Below are 20,013 nucleotides of genomic sequence, written 5' to 3'. Positions count from 1 at the left end.
AAACCTAATTATGACAAGCTTGTATTTAACTTGATTCTTTTGTATTTCTATCAGTCTGTCTGTCTATCGTGCTCTTGTCTTCATGGATCGAAATTACCGGGAGAATTGTTGATCACTTCTAACTGACCGATTCTAAGTGACGTTGGTCACTTTATAATTTATTGGATATCTTTACTAATATTTAGGAAGAGTCCCACTCGTTTCTTTATACTTATTTAAATTGTAGTGTATAATTAAATATTTAAAGAAAATCATTTGTTTTCTACTTTTTAGTGCATTATTACATAAAAGCTTGTTATTAAAACGTATTTTATAAAAAATATTTCAGTACTTAAATTTTTTTTTTTAAATAGAGTTGTTGACTAAAATCCATTGCGCACCTAATAAACATGATAACGCGGTAGTAATGAATGAAACCGCCTACTTATTTGAACAAAATTTTTATCAATCCATAAAAAAATTAATTAGGCATCCGAAATTAAGTCAAATTTTATGTCAGATTACATTGTCTTCATGTCTAGACACACGTGCCAACTTTCAAACGAATCTGTCAGAAGTGCGCGATCGATGATGTCATTATTATTGTGTATTTCTTTTTTCGGCATTGCTTTTTAATTCTATAGCGTCATTTTATTTAGAACTCTACAAATTTCTTTTCGTTTTGTAAACTTCCCATATATTCCATGACACGTAACGGTCGTTCACTATTAATCTTTTAAATTTCCTAGTGTTTTCTCTAGAGCGTTACCTACAGACAGAATAGGGAAACTATTATAGTTAATTGAACTACTACTTAAATAACTAAAAAGAAAAACGTAGTGGCTTCTTAAATTTTATTAAAGGTTTCAATATATCGATTTATAAAAAGGATAGTATGTGTGTGGGTTTGTTTGTGGGTTTATGGGTTAGTCTTTTATACATTACTACACATTTCATCCTATCGCCATGAAATTTGATGAATTTGTTGAGAATACTCCTGAAGATGTGTCCGCGATAAAAAAAAAATTCACATGGGCACCCCAGTAGGGAGGGTGGGGGGGTGACACCATTAGATGCCGCATCAGGTGACACACGTCCTAGAAACACCACTGAGTCTACCTTCTAATTTCAGAAACTTTTAATTAATTCAAAAACATTTAATTGTATATCCAATTTAGTCTAATCTAATGTCATATTGCATTGTTATTGGGTCTTGACACACGTATCGATTGTAAGAGAAATTGCTCGAAATACATACTCGTAGGCTGTTGTATAATAATTTGTTTGATCTAATGATATCTAGATCTGTAAATCTCCAATGAGACGGTGTATTTGGTGTCGCCTTTCCCTAACTTTTTGTCGAATGGCGTCAATTTTGAGCAAACATTATATTAATCCTCCTAAAAAACACTTAGGGGGCCCATTTAACTCTAAAGGATATTAATTGAAATGGAAAAATAATTGTTTTTGTAATGAATTATAAAATTTAGTGTCGCACCCCCACACCCCTAAATGGTGTCACCCGGTGCGGGTTCACCCCCCCCCCCCGCCGTCGCACTAAAAAGATGACAATAATGATTTTCTTTAAATTTATTATAATACTCTACTAATTAAATAATTACAAAGAAAAGCGTGGATCGCTATAATACTGTATACTTTTACGAATATTTAGAAATCAACATACGATTTTCTGTATGCATTTATTTTGTTTGCTACCACATGTAAAACATGTTAGTCATTTAATATAACATGTTGAACTCAAATTTAATAATATAGTTAAAAAGCACTGCCCTTTAGTTTACTTTTTTTTTATTCTGTGTAGAATATTTTGCTATTGTAATCGAATTTTTAAACCTGACAAAATGCATTTAAGTCAAACTTTTTCATTATTAAATACTTACCCAATTTTAAGAATTTTCTTAGCTCTTTGAAATGTTTCATTGATCCTTAGAACATTGAAAAGAAGAGTATCATCAATACACAATGTGCATTGAAAAGAAGATTAAAATGTCTATATAACACTCTATAAACACTCTACTATTCGACCACGCCCTTCCCACCATTTATATAGCCCCTATAATAATAATAACCAAAACTAAAATTTACGCTGCTTTAATAAAACGAAAAATGCATATTGAAATCATAAAAATCCAAAAGATGTTGTCTTTCGTCTTTATTTAAAATAAATGTGGGTGGGATAAAGTGGTCGGAGCAAAAGTCTCTAGTCCAGATACTGTATACAAGTCTTTCGAAGGTCCCTGCGCCCACAAACCGAAGCAATTTAAATCTTGTTATTCTTATTCAGTCCTAATATTTAGTTTGAATACTGTAAATAAATTGTTAGAATTTAGTACTAACGTATCGTATATCGTTTAGTTATTTAGGTTATGTTCATTTTTTTTACATCCGACTGAACGAGATGTGAACTAAAAAGGTGAAACCATTATTTTACTGAATTCAAAGAGATTGAAAAATGAAAGTTTTAAAAAAATAATATTTTAAATTGTTTGGAATGAGGTAAAGGAAAAGCATCGGTATTAGCGCAAAAAAACTCAAGCTTACATCAATTGCAAAATGGCTGTTTTTTTATGATGATAGGCAAATTTTTGCAGCATGTAGCGTGAATAAAACATACTGTAAAGTGTTGGGATTTCCTGGAAAACAATTACAAAATTTACAATAATGTCTAAATGTCTTTATTTTTTATTTTATTCTTAACATTTTTACAACAACGTTATATATATATATATATATATATATATATATATATATATATATATATATATATATATATATATATATATATATATATATGCCATGCGTAAAGTAAAAAAACTCAAGTTGATCGCCATTTTGTGAAATTCTTAAACAGTTTAGTTTATTACTAAAATCTAAATTGACACTTTAAAATTCGATATTAATCATTTTCAAATAAATTTTCTTTTTACAACTTAATTAACATCATGTGAAAGAACAAAATTAAACTAAATATATTATTCGTTACATAAATTCCATTTTTATTATTTAAAATAATATAAATTAAGATATTTATACAAGTTACATTCGTAGATATATGACTTACAAAAAAAGAAAAATAAAGCAGGAAAAAACAACTTTTTTTTTCGTTATTTTTGTTTCGAAGGGGAAAAAAAGAATTTTATAATTAGCATGTGTTGATAAAGGGCAACGTTGTAACTAAAAACAGGTATTTTAAATCACATTTTAATTTATTTTAAACACTGAATATAGTTTACTAAGTATTATTTTTTATCAATAACAGTTTACAAGCCGTTGTTCCTAAATGTTGTGTTTTCGTTTGTTTTTGGTTTTGGTCGTGGAAGGTTGTGGTTAGGGTTAAGTTTGAAGTTTGAAGTTTAGAGTTAGGTTTAGGATTATGTGTTATCTTCTAAGCTCATGTTAACAGAATTAGGAAATCGAAATGCATGTTATTTAAAGACAGGGTGTTAATAATACTGATTACCTTGTCTCTCATGCATATCTGCATTTCTCCATCAACGTCTATCACTCGGGCAAATTTCATGTACCGTTGAGGGTCAAAATTATTTTTAATGCCTAAATAATGGCAATCTCGTGCGATACAATCCCATGTGTAGGCATCTACACCATTACGTCTGTTTAATACAACCTGGGTAAATAATTATTTTAAAAAATGTCAAATTGTTCGTATATTCGGCACGTATATTAAAAAGTATTGGCTAATACATACGAATATATATATATATATATATATATATATATATATATATATATATATATATATATATATATATATAATACATGCTAATTACCTTTAAATATATTTTAAAATTGAAAATTAAGGCAAAGTGAGTTTTAAATTCTCATTAATCACACTTACCTCATATAAATAGGATTTACTCTCAGGTCTTCCTTTGTAGGGCCAAGCCTAAAATTTAAAAAAAAAACAGAAATTAGAAATGCATTCAATCGATACATTATACGCCGGATATATTTGAATACACACATATACACACACGTCCCCGAATTCGCAATTAAAAGTCTAGTTACATAAAAATATAATATAATATATGAACGTGTGTATATATGTATATACTTGATGAAAAGTGTCAGCATTTATAGTTCCAGTGTCGGTTATGGGCGAAAAGGGCACAACAGATAATGTTTTGCCAATTCAAGGTGAAATTATAGAAAAATGCATTACTTGTTACCAAGAAGTGGGGATTTTGCATGTACTTTGTGTGGCATAGGATCTGAAGTGTGGCAGAAGTGGTGTGAAGTGCTAGTGTGGTGGGAAGAATAGGAAAATCCAAGTGTATTTTTGTTTGTTCTCTGGGGACTTTTTCTATAATATTTGTAGGATAGACTTTTGTCTAATCCAGTATTGTAGTCAAACAAACGATCCAACATACCGTAGACCCCGTAGGTTCAACAGAGTTAATTAACTCCGTTATGAAAGTTAGATCATTTGCTTCCAATCCATTTTCTTGCTCAAGACAAACTTTAATATCGTTATTATTTTCTAATAAGTGTTTGAACATTTTTGCTGATGCTTGTTCAGTCTAAAAAACAAAGAAAATTATTTTATATGATTCAGAAAATGACTATATAATCGATTGTATTGATGGTTAAAACAAATCAATTAAAAATACTATACTATTACATAAATATCAATTAAAACATTGCAGAAAAAGGACAATGACCAGTTGTGTTGTAGAGTTATCTATATATATAAAATCTCTTCTGGGAGACGCTAGAAAACAAGCTGTAAACGCGCTCCCTACCACCCCCACCCCTACATGGTCTGGTGAGCTGTGGTTCACTCCAAATGTTTACAAACAGAGCCCGGTTTAGTGACGACTATTAGGGGCAGATAATTTAGTTTGAAACGATTTTAAACGTAGGGGGGGTGGGGGTAACTAAGTGGAGTTTACTTTAACGGAGGGGGGTGGGAGGAGGGGGGAGGGTTATCGTCCTTTACGAGCTACTTATAGTGTTTTAAAGAAATATTTTCAGTGGCAGCGTTAGTTGTGTCGAATTCACAAATTATGAATAACTGAAAAGTAGAAAAAACAACTAAATAGCGGCGTATGATATGCCGCGGGTCGGCTCGTAGAATATATTTTAACTTGTGTCCTTTCGAATGTATTCATTACAGCAAATCCTACAGGTACACCTAAGCCTATATCTATTGCTAAACACGTACCTACATAAATACAAACACACTTACGTATCACACATTTACTTACTTATTAATACAATTATATACTTATAAATACAGCATACCTTTTTAGCTCTTTCTTCATTAGACCAGAGACCATCGGGTAGTGAACCTATTTTTAAAATTTCGAAAAGTGCATGTTTATATTTATTGATGTTTATGCTTTTATTCTTGTATATGCCATTCGTTAATCAATTGATTACAAGAATAGAGCCAGAGGTGGACACCGGAAATACCGAGATCGGCTGCCAGAAAAAGTCCCAGTAAGCCCACCCGGAACATACCTAGAAGTTAACTAACCCAAGCAGCCTCGGCTGTGTAATTTTTTATATTTCCATTTCCCAAACTTCATGTACAGTCGCATTAGCTTTATCTTTTCTGAGGCAAAATAACTTGAATTTCCTTTGAGTAGGGTAATGTTTACAAAACATATATGCACACACACAGACATACGGACCAGATTGCAAAAGTATGTTTTTCCGACTCGGGGAGCCCTAAAACGTCGAGATTTGTGAAAATCTCGCTTTTTTGTTTGCACGATTACAAGACTTTCTCTATACTTCGTTTAGCCTGACGTTTTCACGTGAGACGCTTGTCCGAATTTGATGAATATGCCGTTTGCGCGAAAAATATTAGTATTATAATAACAAAGTAATTATTCTTAATGAATTTGATTTTGATATTTTGAAAATTATTAACTTATATTAAAACAGTGTTTAAATTACGTTATCACCTTTCGTTGTGTTTTATAAAGTTTCTTCATATTAATTTAGTTGTTTGCAGTCATACATACCTAAACTGTAACATAGTGCAGCGATTTCTAAACACAATATATCCTTGTCATCAATATCTGCAGTGGTTTTCTGTAATTCCTGTATATACTGACCAGTTAAATGACAAACTCTGTTCAAAGATTTAAGTCAAACTAGTGAATAAAATAAATGCATAAAACGTTTTAATAACCAGCTTGTATGTAATAATGCACTAAAAAAATTCATAAAAAACGTTTTAATAACAAGCTTTTATATAATAATGCACTAAAAAGTAGAAAATAAATTATAGACTACTATTTAAATAACTAGAAAAAAAAGCGTGGGTCACTTTAGTATCTATTGGATACCTACACTAATGTTTAGGAAGACACCCACGCTTTTCTTTCTAGTTATTTAAATAGTAGTCTATAATTTATTTTCTACTTTTTAGTGCATTATTACATAAAAGCTTGTTATTAAAACGTTTTTTATGAATTCTTTTGTCAGTACTTTACATGTTTTATTTACAATAGAGTTACATGACTAAAAACCATTGCGCGCCTACTGAACATCACGTTCAGTAGGCGCGCAATGGGTTTTGAACGCAGCCATTGAACGTGATGGCGCAGCTATTGAAGGTGATGACGCGTGCGGTGTGGTTTGGATAGACATGCCTACTAATTCAGTCCAAATTTTAATTAATTCATAAAAAATTAATTAGGCATCCTATTAAGTCAAATTTAATTTCAGATTGCATTGTCTTCATGTCTTGACCCACGTGTTAAATGTGAATCGTATCGGTCAAGTAGAACTGTCCGAATTTTCACTCCTGCGTTTCGGTCTAGACTTACGACTGACGACTGACGACTGACGAGGAAGTGAGTTAAATAAAAGCTTGTAAAAAAGGAGAAAATAAATGCTTTTCTTTAAATAAATAATAATTAACTACTGCTTACATTGCGCATTAAAAAAACAGGAAAATTGTGCGTACAATAGCGCGGTAAATGGTCTTTATATTGTGAACTTTCATTAATTCTTTAAAAATTATTTACCAACCAATGGAGGCGACTAAGTTAACGGGAATCCTTCCATCATGTGCTTGACATGGATTAAAATAAGCTTTTATAGATTTTGCAAACAAAGCGACCGTGAAAATAATTAAAAAATAAAAACTTAAGCCTAAAAACAAATCAGAAATTCAATAGTTTTAGAATCGATGTTTTAGAAGTTTCAAATCCAGAGAACTTGAAAATATTTTTATGAGTTTAAGGCTACATTTATATCTATTTTCAACAAGCCTAAGTTATAACCAGTTGTTTCACTTTCGTAAGACAAACATTGATTGGCTGTACAAAAACACCGTGATCTATTTCTGAAAGCCCCTCATCATATTTTGTTTTGTTTACAATGATGCTGATAATGTTTTTAAATAACAATGCAAATTTAAACCCTTTGACCTAGTTTTCCTTTTTTTTCGCTTACAATGTGTACAATAAAATGTATGGTAGCCTATCGAATAGCAGGATGCCATTGTTTATGTCGCCATTACACTTGAAAACCAAATTGCTTTTGGTTTTTTTTTATTTTTATTTAGTGACCGAAAATATTAAAAACATCAAATAAATCCAATCTATAGTAAAGTCCGAAAAAAAAGCAAGACAGGCAGGATTTTATAACCATATTAATTGTAACTACGCCGTGTACAATTTTTAAAATATTTAATGGGCCTCTCGAATACCCTTGAGTACTTTACTCGCTCGCCTCTATTCTGTTAAATTTGACGTCAGATTGCATTATCATTGGGTCTCGACCCACGGGCCAAGTTTGAAACGAATCGGTCAGTTAGAAATGGTTGAAATTTAGCCCGGCGGCAGTTTCGATCGATGACGAAGCATTAAGCACGATAGACAGACAGACAGAGGAAGCAAGTTTAAATAAAATCTTGTAAACTTGAAAAAAAAGGTGAATAATGTTTTTTTTCTTTTTTTGTCATACATTGCTATCGAAACTGTTCAGTTTCTTTCCGTTAATTTTTGTGCATAACTATTCTATTACATCTAAAGTTTTTCTTTTTCAAACAATAATTTTCGTCAATCATTAAATCTCAACACACAATTAAAACACACAGCTATAAAAATAAAATACATCATTGCTACTTTGACTCTGGTTTTCATGTGGCAGAGAAAATACACACTAGATCAGCCCTATTGCAGTTCGATGCTAAATGCTAACAAAATAGCAAAGTCTTATACAAACCCCAAAGAGTGTTCAAATTTATTGTGTGAGGCTCCAGGATATAAGAAATATACCATTCCAAGATGACTTATGTTTCTCAGTCTTTGAAATTCAGCTGTATCGATAATTTTCAAGCAGGCTGCATTCATCTCTATGTGACCATGGACAGGATCGTTAAATATCTGATTTCATTAAAAAAATGTGTGAATTGTTAAGCGATTCTTTCAAATGTATTATTCATTCTGTAATATTAATAATTTTACTGCAATCGTTTTAAACCTTTGCTTTTTTTTATTTCATTATGCAGTTTCATGTTTTGTGTTTATTGTGGGTTTTAATTTAAAAATCATTTCTGTTTTTTTTTTGAGCAAATACCTAATCAAATAGTTTGTGTGAAATTATCAAAAATGTGAAGTATACTGGCATGCTGAGTAGAAGCAACTTAATTATACCTTCAACAGCTTGTTCTACACAAGCAGATTATACCTTCTACAGATTATTCTATACAAGCCGGTTATACCTTATTTTTCTTGTTTCCTCCCACAGATATTGAAGCAGGCAGACCTAAAAATAGTTACTTGCATAAAACTATCTGAAACAACTTTATTTTTTTTTATCTTTGAAAGACAAAATAAAGTCAATAGATGAATTTTTTATTACATATCTTCGTTGCCCTCAGATTTCGCACCTTTAAAAAAAGTGTTCATTGAGTGGAAATATTTATATAGCCTATATATACATAATATATATATATATATATATATATATATATATATATATATATATATATATATATATATATATATATATATATATATAAACGAGGCTCTATATATTAAACTATATACATATCGAGGGGAATAGAAGACAAACACAGTATGTCCAAAAAACATAATCTCGAGAAAAATGAGTTTATAAATCTCATTCCAATATTAAAATGGTGCAAAATATTATGTTTAAACATTCATAAAATATTTGCATTCTACTTTTCTGTATATAAGTGTTCCTGTAACTTGTATTATTTACAGTATCAGTAATAATGTACATTGATTTGACCTAAAAAATGGACATAGTGCATTTGTCCTCTATACCCTCGATATTGCGTACTAACGTTTACAATTTATCTTTAGTGTTTATAGTTAAGCTGCTGTATATATTTTCTACTAATGTCAATTTTAACCTGTAGGTTTTAAGATAGCTATGTCGTATGAAACCTAAATGTATATTTAAATAAAATACCTTGTGGCAAATTGATCCATTTGTAAAATGCTTGGTATACGTTTTTTTGTAAAACATCGTTCCGTTGTTTAATATAAACACGTATTAATAACTCCGACTCTTCACCAAAACTTAAAATTCCTTGTGACTGAAAACAGTATATTACATTTTTATTTGCATTTATAAGATGCAGCGTTTTATGTTTTCCTATTTTATTTTTAAAAAAAAAACATTACCTCATTATATTGTATTGCTTGAGCTTCATCTCGATTTGCTTTTGAGTATGTATAAATAGCCCTACACTTTTGTGGGTCTGTTTTTCTCAAACTTAAATATTTTTTCTGTGAAATTAAAAATGTTTCTATTAAATAATTTTCGTTTATAGAAAAATTGGATAATGAAATAGTTTTAAACATAAATAATAATAAAAATAAGCTTTTTACTTTTCTCGTATACAGAGTATAGAGGAAGTATTTTAATCGTGCACAAACATTTGTGAAATTTTGACAGTTTTCACCGTTTTACTTCTCAGTACTTCATCATATACGGAGTATAGGGGTCTTATTTTAATAGGGTAAAAAATATAAATCCAGATTTATCAAAATTTCTGTGTTTTACGTGTAATTGAGTCGGAAAAACTGGACATTTCAATTCTGTCCGTGTGTGTACATGTATGTGTTTATTAGTGTCTGTAAACACGATAACGCGTGTACTGTTACAGCTAGGTCAGGGATCGGCTACCTTTTGAGACAGATGAACCAAAAGTTACAATTTACAAAATTTCCTAGTTTTTAAAGAGCCACCAACATTTTTATTTTAATATTATATTACGATCTTTAATTAGGATTTGGTATATATAAATATATATATATATATATATATATATATATATATATATATATATATATATATATATAGATATATATATATATATATATAGATATACTGCACGCCATTGAAATAGAAAGTAACAAATCATACTAATAGAATAGCGAGTGTATATTGTTTATATTTATTATTATATCGTAAACTACCGAGTGTTGCAGACTAATACTTTTATGAGTTTTAAAAATAAAATAAACTAATTATAAACAATTGTGCATCGAGCTGAAGAGAAGCATCCGGACATCAATAGAGCCTTTTTATTCTAAACATTGTCGGCTCAGCGCTTTGCCATTCTATTAAATGCGAGTGTAGATAATGGAAAGAAAAATAGGTAATGATATAGATCTTTTATAAACATCCCCACTTTCATTTTTAAGCACTAATTATACGTTTTGAAATACGTGATAGTAAAAAAACGATGAAAATTTTAAAAATTAAAATTAGCTTAGCAGGGACAAAATTCTTGGTTAATTCTATAAAAGGTTGTTGATTTTAATTAATCTACAAAACTTTGAGTACATGATAAAAACAAAACTAGCATGAATATTAAAATAACAGAATAATTTTAATTCTAATAAGAAACCATAAAGAGAACAAAGTTAATTGCTACAAAATATATAACTGAATATATATATATATATATATATATATATATATATATATATATATATATATATATATATATATATATATCATTGTTAAAATTTAATGTTTGGTGTCATACCTCCACTATAATGTCTCCATTTTCAAATGTTCTTGCACCGGCTCCTATGAGTCTTTGAGTAATTTCTTCAACAGTCATAGAATACTTTAGAATATAAAGTACATTAAAAATAAATACAGCACTATCTGAATAAAATATATGTAGTAAGTAATTCCAATGTAAACTATTCATCTAATATGAGTTCGTGTATATAATGTTACTGTATTGTTGTTTCTTTTGTTCTAAACAATAATTTAAACGTATGTGCATGTTATTTTTAACTGGACCAGCACACGGTAAGTATACTAAAGTATTAAAAATAAAACAAATAAACTGCCATTGTTTCCATTTTCAACGTTCACTGAGGACGAAATCGGCCAGAACAAAAGGTAATATCTAAAAATAACTCACACGGAGGGTGTGTGTGGAGAACGGTCATGTTTTACATCTATCTGCTTAATGAAACAAATATTTATCGTGATCAGTTAGGTACCTGCACACATTTGTTGTTCAGTGGTTGACTCTCACAAACACAATAATAAAATTTTCTGCTTAGAATGTCGTTAGCTAATTCCTTTGCTGTTAGATCTGTATTTTCAGTATCCATTATCCAATATATAATATTATCATCAAGTGCAGTATAGGCTTCAGCATCCTCCAAACAACTAGTTATTGTCTGACCTGATCTGTAAATTTTAAATAGTTTATGGTTATATAAAATTATATAAACTATTTAAAAGTAATATTTGTTAAAATTTCTTAATCATTAAATAATCTGTGAAATATCTCGTTTTCATATAAACGGTATTAATACACAATTCTTAACATGTTTTGTTTTAATATATTTTTCTGACATACGGTGCACTTTCATTTATATGTCTTAAATTTTTGTCGAAACGTTTTATTCTAATATATTTACTGTAACAAATATATATTATCTGAAATATTTTGTCCGATGATGTTTGTTTTTTTGGATTATATTAGTTTAAGATCAATGTGTATTTATTTCATTTTAATAATATTTAAACATAGAGATAATTACATACAACAGAAAAGTTGACGTCGTCCGAAAAAAAAATTAAAGCCATTGAAAATATTATGAAACTAAATTTACAGCCAAATTCTAAACAAATATCATTAATATCTGGATACATACCATATATTAGCTTAATGCATTTATTTTTCCATATTATTTACCGCAAAACATTCCGAGTAATTAAAAAATGTAAGGTATGCGTAAAATAAACTTGTCAATTACACACTGTGTGTCATATATAACATCATATATATATATATATATATATATATATATATATATATATATATATATATATATATATATATATATATATATATATATATATATATAGTATGGAATAATAGCCTGGCTTTGTTACCTGGTTAATAGTCTCATTTAAATTTTCATTTCAACTAAAATTTAAAAGGCTAACACATTTAGTAAGTGCAATACTTAATATGTAGAAAACTAATGCAAATATGTAGAAAACTAATGCAAATAACCTTAAATAAATTAAAAACGTAACTAATTTAAATTCTATCACAATTTAAGCCACATAGTATTTACTTATTCTTACAATTTAAAGAAAGGACGAAGTTTGGCTCTTTCCATCATTTCTGCCAACCTGCAATATAATATTTTAAAATAAAGGTAAAAATTTAAAAAAACATAACATTTTATTGCGCAACAAATATTTTATGTCAAAATAGTAAAAGAAAAAACTTACATGAGCTGAACTGCTTCTGTTACTTTATGTCTATAAGCAAATCTTGTCAACGTATATTTGGTGAAATACAAGTTATATAGATTTGCTATTTCCTGAAAAATAGTTAGTTACTCGAGGAGACAAATAAAATTTGAAATGATTTACGATATTAGAGATAAGCAAAAATAGTTCCTATTTTAAGAATCAAAAGTATACCAACCTTATCTCGTAAACAAATTCTTTCCGCGCCGTTAACATTTATGACCCTAGCAAACTTCATGTAACGTTTGTGGTCGAACAAGTTTTTAAAACCTAGATGATAACAATCTCTAGCCAGGTAGTCGAATGTGTGCACTGCAATCCCAGTCCCTTCATCGCAAATTATCTATGTTTAAATAATTAGTAAAAACATGTGGTGCTTAATTTAAGTAATGTGGTATTCGTGTAAATTTATATTGGTTTATCACACATACAAATAAAACCTGCATATTTAATCTAAAACATAATAATATCTCACATTACATTTCTGCATCTTGAAAATAAACTCTCACTTATTCATAAGATTATTAAAATAAAAAACAATAATTGTAAATGCAGTGCTCTTAAATAATAATATGTATAGTGTATTAACTGCAGTACAACTTCAACTCATCGATTATGCCATGTGAGCGAAAATACATTTTCTAATATAATTTACATTTATACAATGCATCTACCACAAATTATTATTTTCTAATCACTAGGAAAACATCTCTATTGCTGGCACTGTTGTGCCTTGGTTGGTAACTTTAATGTTTTTAATACTTTCAGTGAAATTTAACGCAGAACTTTGGTCATTGATAGTATTAGCAAAATATGAGGACCATCGTCTACCAACTACAACGAGAACAAGATTCTTAGTGGTAAGGTAATTGTTGATTAAATAAAATAATATGTAGATAAACCTTACCTTTGATTTTTAAACAATTATGTAAAAGGTACCTTGTGTAAATAACTTGGTGAGTTCCAATTTAAAAATGAACATTTTATATATATATATATATATATATATATATATATATATATATATATATATATATATATATATATATATATATATATATATATATAGGCCTATATATATATTCCATTTTACAAAAGTTAAAATAAATGTTATGTCCACATGTTTAATTGTGCATTCTATTCTGATGATTCGGTTTACATTAAAAGGGAATATGAACTCACAATTTATTATCAAATACCTATGACATCCATTATCGATATCTCCACATTCTCGTTTTGTAAAGTACGGTGTGTTATGCTATTTTAAGTTTTAAATAACTAACAGTCACCAAAAACTATGATTAGAGAAATAATAATGTTCATTAGATAAAGAAATAGTTTTTACCTCATACAAGAATCTTCTGTTCTGTGGTATTTTCTTTATTGAAAACATAATTTAAATATTAATTTTTATACCAAGGTTAATATTTTTGTAATTTATGAATAAATAACTAGAGATCAAAATAATTCTCTTCTCTAAATAAATGACTAAAACCATAATAATAAACTTATTCAACTTAATATTCAATATCGTAAATTTTCCAAAGTCTACATTGAAAAACAATATAAATAGCAACATATGTGTATTGTAATAAGTGTCGCTAAAGAATGACAAAGAAAAAAAATCCGACGGAGTAATCAGAACAAAATTAGTAAAAGCATGGAAGGTTAGGTTAGATTTGCCTGTCGCCCCTTCTGGGACATATTCAGCTGACAAGAGCTTTCCAGGCGTCTCTGTCCTTGGCTAGTCTCTCAAACTGTCCCCAGGTATATCCAATCTTCTTGGTGTCTTCTTCCAGGTCACGTCTCCAGGTCTTTCTTGGTCTGCCTCTCCTCCTCCTGCCATGTGGATTCCAGGTGAGGGCCTGTCTTGTTATGCTGGATACAGGCTTCCTGAGTGTGTGGCCAATCCATCCTCATTTTCTCTGGAGGATCTCTACTTCAGCTGGCAGTTGATTTGTCCGTGGCCATAGAACATCATTTCTGATGGTTTTAGGCCAGCGAATTCGCAGGATCTTTCTGAGGCATGAGTGTATTAATGATTGTATTTTCTTCTTACTTATTCTCCATGTCTCAGTTCTATAGAGTAAAACAGATTTTACTAGTGTGTTGAAGATCCGGATTTTATATTCCAAGGGTTAAATCTCCAGAACCCCAAATATTTTTTAGTTAGTTGAAGACTGCTCTTGCCTTTTCCGTCCTAATATTTATGTCTGCTTCTGTCCCGCCCTGCTTATCAACAATACTTCCAAGGTAAGTGAATCTATCCACTTCTTCTAGGGCTTCTCCTGCCAATGTTATAGGGGTGCTGCATGATGCAATGACATTAAAAACTTTACTTTTCCCTCTATGGATGTTCAGGCCCAAGCATGTAGAAAAATTAGCAACATCTTTGGTTTTATCTTGCATTTGCTGTTGTGTGTGAGAAAGGAGGGCCAGGTCGTCAGCAAAATCCATGTCATCCAGCTTGCTCCACAGAGTCCACTGTATACCGTTTCGCGTTTTCTCTGTTGACATCTTCATAATCCAGTCTATGGCCAGCAGGAACAGGAATGGCAAAAGTAGGCAACCCTGCCTTACTCCAGTCTGTACTGGGAAGGCCCCTGTAGTCTGTTGGCCAAGCACTACTCTACAGACCTTCATATGAAGACATGATAATGTTGACTATTTTCTGTGGCGCCCTATTGTGTCTAAACAATTTCAAAAATTGAATGTCTATCCATCTATCAAAGGCCTTCTCGTAATCTATGAAATTAATATAGAGAGAGGAGTTTTACTCTTGGGTCTGTTTAATGATGATGTGCAGGGTAGCTTTTTGGTCTACGCATGACGTTTCCATCCTAAAGCCCGCCTGTTGATCTCGATAGCTGGGGATCTATCGCTTCCTTCATTCTGTTTAATAATATTCTGTTGAACACTGTGCCTGTTATCCCTCTATAGTTAGAGCATGCACTATCTCCTTTCTTTGGAAGTTTTATGAGTAGTCCCTCCTTCCACTCCACTGGTATTTGTTCATCTTCCCAGATTTTCTTGAAGAGTGTGTGTAGTAGTGTGGTGTTAGTTTCAATATCTGCTGTCATTGCTTCTGCCGGTGTACCATCTATTCCCGGAGCCTTCCAATTTTTCAGCTGCTTTATAGCTTTATGTATCACTTCTTTTGAAGGTGGGTTGCAGTCTATGGGGAGATTAATTTCAGCTGTTGGTATATCTTGCGTGCACTCTGGTGTTGGTCTATTCAGTAGTTCTTCACAATGTTCTGCCCAGCTCTTCATCTGTCCTTCCGCATCAGGTATTATCTTTCCATCTTTGGTCTTGACTAACCTCTCTGGCTTACTGTACTTCCCAGATATCTTCTCTGAACTGTATTGTACACGTCCCTAACATTTAAATCAGGGGTCTCCAAACTACGGCCCGCGGGCCGGATGCGGCCCACTAGGTCCTCTCATCCGGCCCGCGGATATCTTTTTGTCCACGGAAAAAACGTTTGTTGGAGGTGGCTGAGGAACTTTGCCCAGAAAAATCAAAGACATGCTTGGAACTAACTGGCCCCCGAACTGAAATTTGATAGTTAATGCGGCCCTCGGACTTAAAAGTTTGGAGACTCCTGATTTAAATCATGGAAACGGAAATAAAATTAGTAATCTATACGGATGTCAGTTTCGTTTTCAACAATTTAATGATAGAAAATAATAAAGTTAGTTTAATTGTATTACCTCTGCTAGAATCATGTTTCTTATAAAAAGGATATTTCTATTTGTGTCACTAGGATTTCCAAGTTTGTAATCTTTAAATGCCTTTATGACTGTTTCTTGTTTCAAAATGTAGTTAAAAAGTTGTAATGTAATCTGTTTAAGCTGCATATACAAAACAAATATATTTATTTGTAAAATGAGTTGTTGTAAAAAGAACTACGTAAATGTGTTTGAAAAATACAGCTTAGTTGTTTCTGTGGGGCATTGTTTGTATTTAGCGAAATATAGGTATATGTAGCTAATTACAAATATTAAAGACCAGGTTTTCGCTCTACAGCGTAATTGTATTTTTAAGTTTAAAATTCCGTAGCAAAACGGGATAAATAATTAGTTTTAACAAGCCTAATTTTTAAACAAATAGAACTTGCAATACATTGCAGTTGAGTCCAGATTTCGGTAAAAATGCGTCTTCAAACACGTGCGAATATGGACCTGTTCCTAAAATACATAAATACACACACATATATATATATATATATATATATATATATATATATAGAGAGAGAGAGAGAGAGAGAGAGAGAGAGAGAGAGAGAAGAGAGAGAGAGAGAGAAAGTACATGAGAGAAGTAGCTACAGTGATGACTTTTGTTATAAACAGCAGCTGTGTATAAACATAATTTATTTGCCAATGAAGGGTAATTTAACACCTCAACAACACGAACCTAAGCCACGACACAGTCCAGCTATTTCTAAACACAGTATCTCGTTATCTTTTATTTCTAGTTCCGGTTGATTTTTCTTCAAACATTTTGCAAATTTACCTGCCAAATAGCATACTCTGGGGAGATGAGCGAAAGTTCATCAGATGACAGTTATTGCAATCATAATTAGGTAACTATTACGATTTAAGTTTACATAATTAAACATTTATTTTCAGATTTATAAATAGTGTTGTTTGGTAATTAAATATCGTTAATAATATTTCAATATATTTAAACAAATCAAGGCTAATGAGTGAGTGTGCTGTGGCCACATTTCTTTATACATGCAAATCCTAGACATTCAAAAACCCAGAAGAAAAGATCATGTTACAAGGTCATAAGGTCTTAGAACCGGGTAAAAGAATAAAACTGAGACAGAATGAAGACTTGTAAGATTACGACAGAGAGTGTGCAAGTATAATATTGTCTGTTAGCTACGAAACAAATGATAGGACATAGTAGAATAGGGGCAATGGGTTATGTTTTGTGTTTAAACACTGTGTTATTTCTATTTTATAGTAATCTTTTAAGCACTTAAAATTTTTATTATAAAACTCTTCGCCTGCCCTATGCTGTGTTCAAATCTGTTGTGTGTAGCTCCAGGGTACACATGGTAGCAGGTTCCTAGCTGTTTGATTGATCGAAGTCTCTGGAACTGTGGTGTGTTGATAATCGCAACACAAACTGGGTGTATGGTGATGTCGCCATGGACTGGGTCCCTGAATATCTGATTCAGTTAATACAAGTAGATTAGCCTATAACTAGGTTAAACTGTTACATATATCCAAATCAGGTGGTGTTGATTCGCGGGATAGTTGTTAAAAAAATGTTTTTTACACTACAAGATCAATATAACATTAATCCATAAGTAAAAATAATTTAAAAAGCATTCATTACCTTTCTCTTAACTTTATTTTGCCTGAAAAAAAAATTATAGAACGACTTTACATAAAGAAACACATTTAAGTTAGTTAAACAGTTATTGTTTAACAAAACGTACATTAGTGGCAATTATTACGGTATTTGAATGTTATAAGATCGTGAGCTGCTTAGGGCAACCTTAAAGAACATGAACTAATTTTAAACATAAATCTACGTACGACTCTTGTTCAGCCATCTCTCATTCGCTGTAAAAAAAAAAGAATTAAAAAAAAGTTAAATCCACGTCATTTCTATCAGTCATATAAATACTTACAAGATTTTTTTCAATGTTTATTTTATTGGCAGCAACTTGAATTTTCCGTTTAGGTTTTAAGTTATGTCTAAACATGTCTTTTGCGCAACATGTTGCAAATTGTTGTTCCTATTATATAATATCAATTAAAACCAGCTCTGTATTGTTTTTTATAATTTTTTAAAAACTAAATAAATAGTATAAATTCTTTAACAAATAAGAGCTAATTATAAGACAATTATTAACGTACTCGCCGTCGGTACCCGTCACACGTGAACTATCGGCCTGTATATTTTAATTTATGTTACACTTGTTTGAGAAAAAATATTTCATAAAAAAGTTATTGGTCAAAACGCAATGTGCTTTACTACACGTTGAACAATATTAGTGACAAAGCAAAGAAATAACTAAATAGCAAAAAAATCCGACACATTTAAAAAAAAACATAGGCTAGCAATACCTATTAGAAAAACCAAATTATTTACATAATAAGTAAAAACAGTTATTATATTAAATTAACTTTTGCAATTAATTTTACAATTTAATTACGATGTATAACTTAATTTATAATGAAATAAAACAAGATTGTAAATTCCAAAGTAGAAAGATGAAAATTCGGCTAAAACGTATCAGTTAGCTCATTGTGTTTATTAAATATTCATTTAAAATAAATGTTTTCTTGTTTACTAACAATGAACTTTTCGATATTAGACTGAATGTGCTTTGTTTTGTAAACAATGTTTATTCATCTAATAAAATAATAGTTTCTTTTTATCTTCACTTTACAACATATATTTAGTAATCTACAATAACCGTTGTACTAAATATTGTTAAATTTTCAAAGTTTTAGGCACTACAAACTAACTCAAATTTAAAAGAGCACTATAATAGTAACAAATAAGTATAAAAATGTTTTTACAATACCTTCAGTGTTTAACCTTTACGTTAACATCTTTAGTTAGGCTTCTTCTGTCGTGGCCGCCACATGTATGTATAGAGTGCCGTGAGTTCTGGTAGGCCTGGTATATCGATTACCAATTATATAGATTTTTCCTTAAACAATAACGGGCTATTTGATTGCAGAAACTCTGGGCTAGCAAGTTGCAACACGTAAAATACGTTTAGCTCCCATGCTGTGCGAAACGGGACAATAAAATTAATACTGTGTGCTTCACGGTTCGAACTTGTAAAAGCCCCAGTTCTGACAGAAATTATATTCTTGAATTCGTCATCTTAAAACCATCCTTCTGTAAGCCTCTTCAGGAAACCAACATTCTAAAACATACACACTGAAACCGTCAAACTGAAACTCCTCCACAGAACACACCCTGGAATACTTCTCTTAATAAATGCTTACACGTTGTATCGCTCAATAATGCGGCCTGTAGTTCTATTGATTACCATTAAAAATTGATAATAACTATAGCAGAAGGATATACGTTGAATCTAATGATATAAATAGCATTGCTAAAAACATTAACAACACGGGTAGGCAAGATTAATAGGCAGCACCGGGAAGAAAGAATAAAGCAATGCACGTTACGCTCTGTTGGAGGTCAGTTATACGATCAATCATGTTCCTGGTTTGTGTAATCGTGAAACAGGTGTGTTACACGTGTGCACGTTAT

General features: G+C 30.7%; 1 protein-coding gene and 1 long non-coding RNA gene across 2 annotated transcripts; both read right to left on the bottom strand.

Annotated features, from left to right (window-relative positions):
• Positions 1–1,880: 1,880 nt before the first annotated feature.
• Positions 1,881–3,619, bottom strand: LOC131944216 (uncharacterized). The gene is made up of 3 exons (XR_009387005.1): positions 3,461–3,619; positions 2,542–2,633; positions 1,881–1,925 (listed from the first exon to the last, which is right to left on the bottom strand). It is a non-coding gene; the product is annotated as an uncharacterized LOC131944216 (long non-coding RNA).
• Positions 3,620–3,814: 195 nt separating this feature from the next.
• LOC131944238 (deoxynucleoside triphosphate triphosphohydrolase SAMHD1) lies at positions 3,815–19,752 on the bottom strand. Its single transcript, XM_059304776.1, has 20 exons — positions 19,310–19,752; positions 18,312–18,338; positions 18,109–18,130; positions 17,173–17,938; positions 16,882–16,946; positions 16,470–16,610; positions 14,102–14,134; positions 12,935–13,099; positions 12,736–12,827; positions 12,586–12,633; positions 11,484–11,676; positions 11,012–11,095; positions 9,639–9,743; positions 9,424–9,550; positions 8,705–8,748; positions 8,206–8,366; positions 5,991–6,100; positions 5,263–5,309; positions 4,389–4,538; positions 3,815–3,904 (listed from the first exon to the last, which is right to left on the bottom strand). Exons 6-20 carry the CDS (start codon positions 16,482–16,484, stop codon positions 3,815–3,817), a joined length of 1,464 nt encoding a protein of 487 aa, XP_059160759.1. The 5' UTR covers positions 16,485–16,610; positions 16,882–16,946; positions 17,173–17,938; positions 18,109–18,130; positions 18,312–18,338; positions 19,310–19,752.
• Positions 19,753–20,013: the final 261 nt, after the last annotated feature.

This window comes from Physella acuta, unplaced genomic scaffold (assembly GCF_028476545.2).
Source record: "Physella acuta isolate Inbredline_101_S28 unplaced genomic scaffold, ASM2847654v3 ptg000486l, whole genome shotgun sequence".
Lineage (NCBI taxonomy): Eukaryota > Metazoa > Mollusca > Gastropoda > Physidae > Physella > Physella acuta.
Note: the sequence above shows the minus strand (reverse complement) of the source record. Positions and strands in the feature narration are given on the sequence as shown.

What these genes read in the sequence shown, in the direction of transcription:
- LOC131944238 (XM_059304776.1), bottom strand. An exon ending in ACAGAAGATTCTTGTATGAG is followed by an intron (nt 13,100 to 14,101) that starts GTAAAAACTATT and finishes ATTTAAACATAG; the next exon opens with ATAATTTGCGATGAAGGGAC. An exon ending in ACAGAAGCAGTTCAGCTCAT is followed by an intron (nt 12,634 to 12,735) that starts GTAAGTTTTTTC and finishes ATTATATTGCAG; the next exon opens with GTTGGCAGAAATGATGGAAA.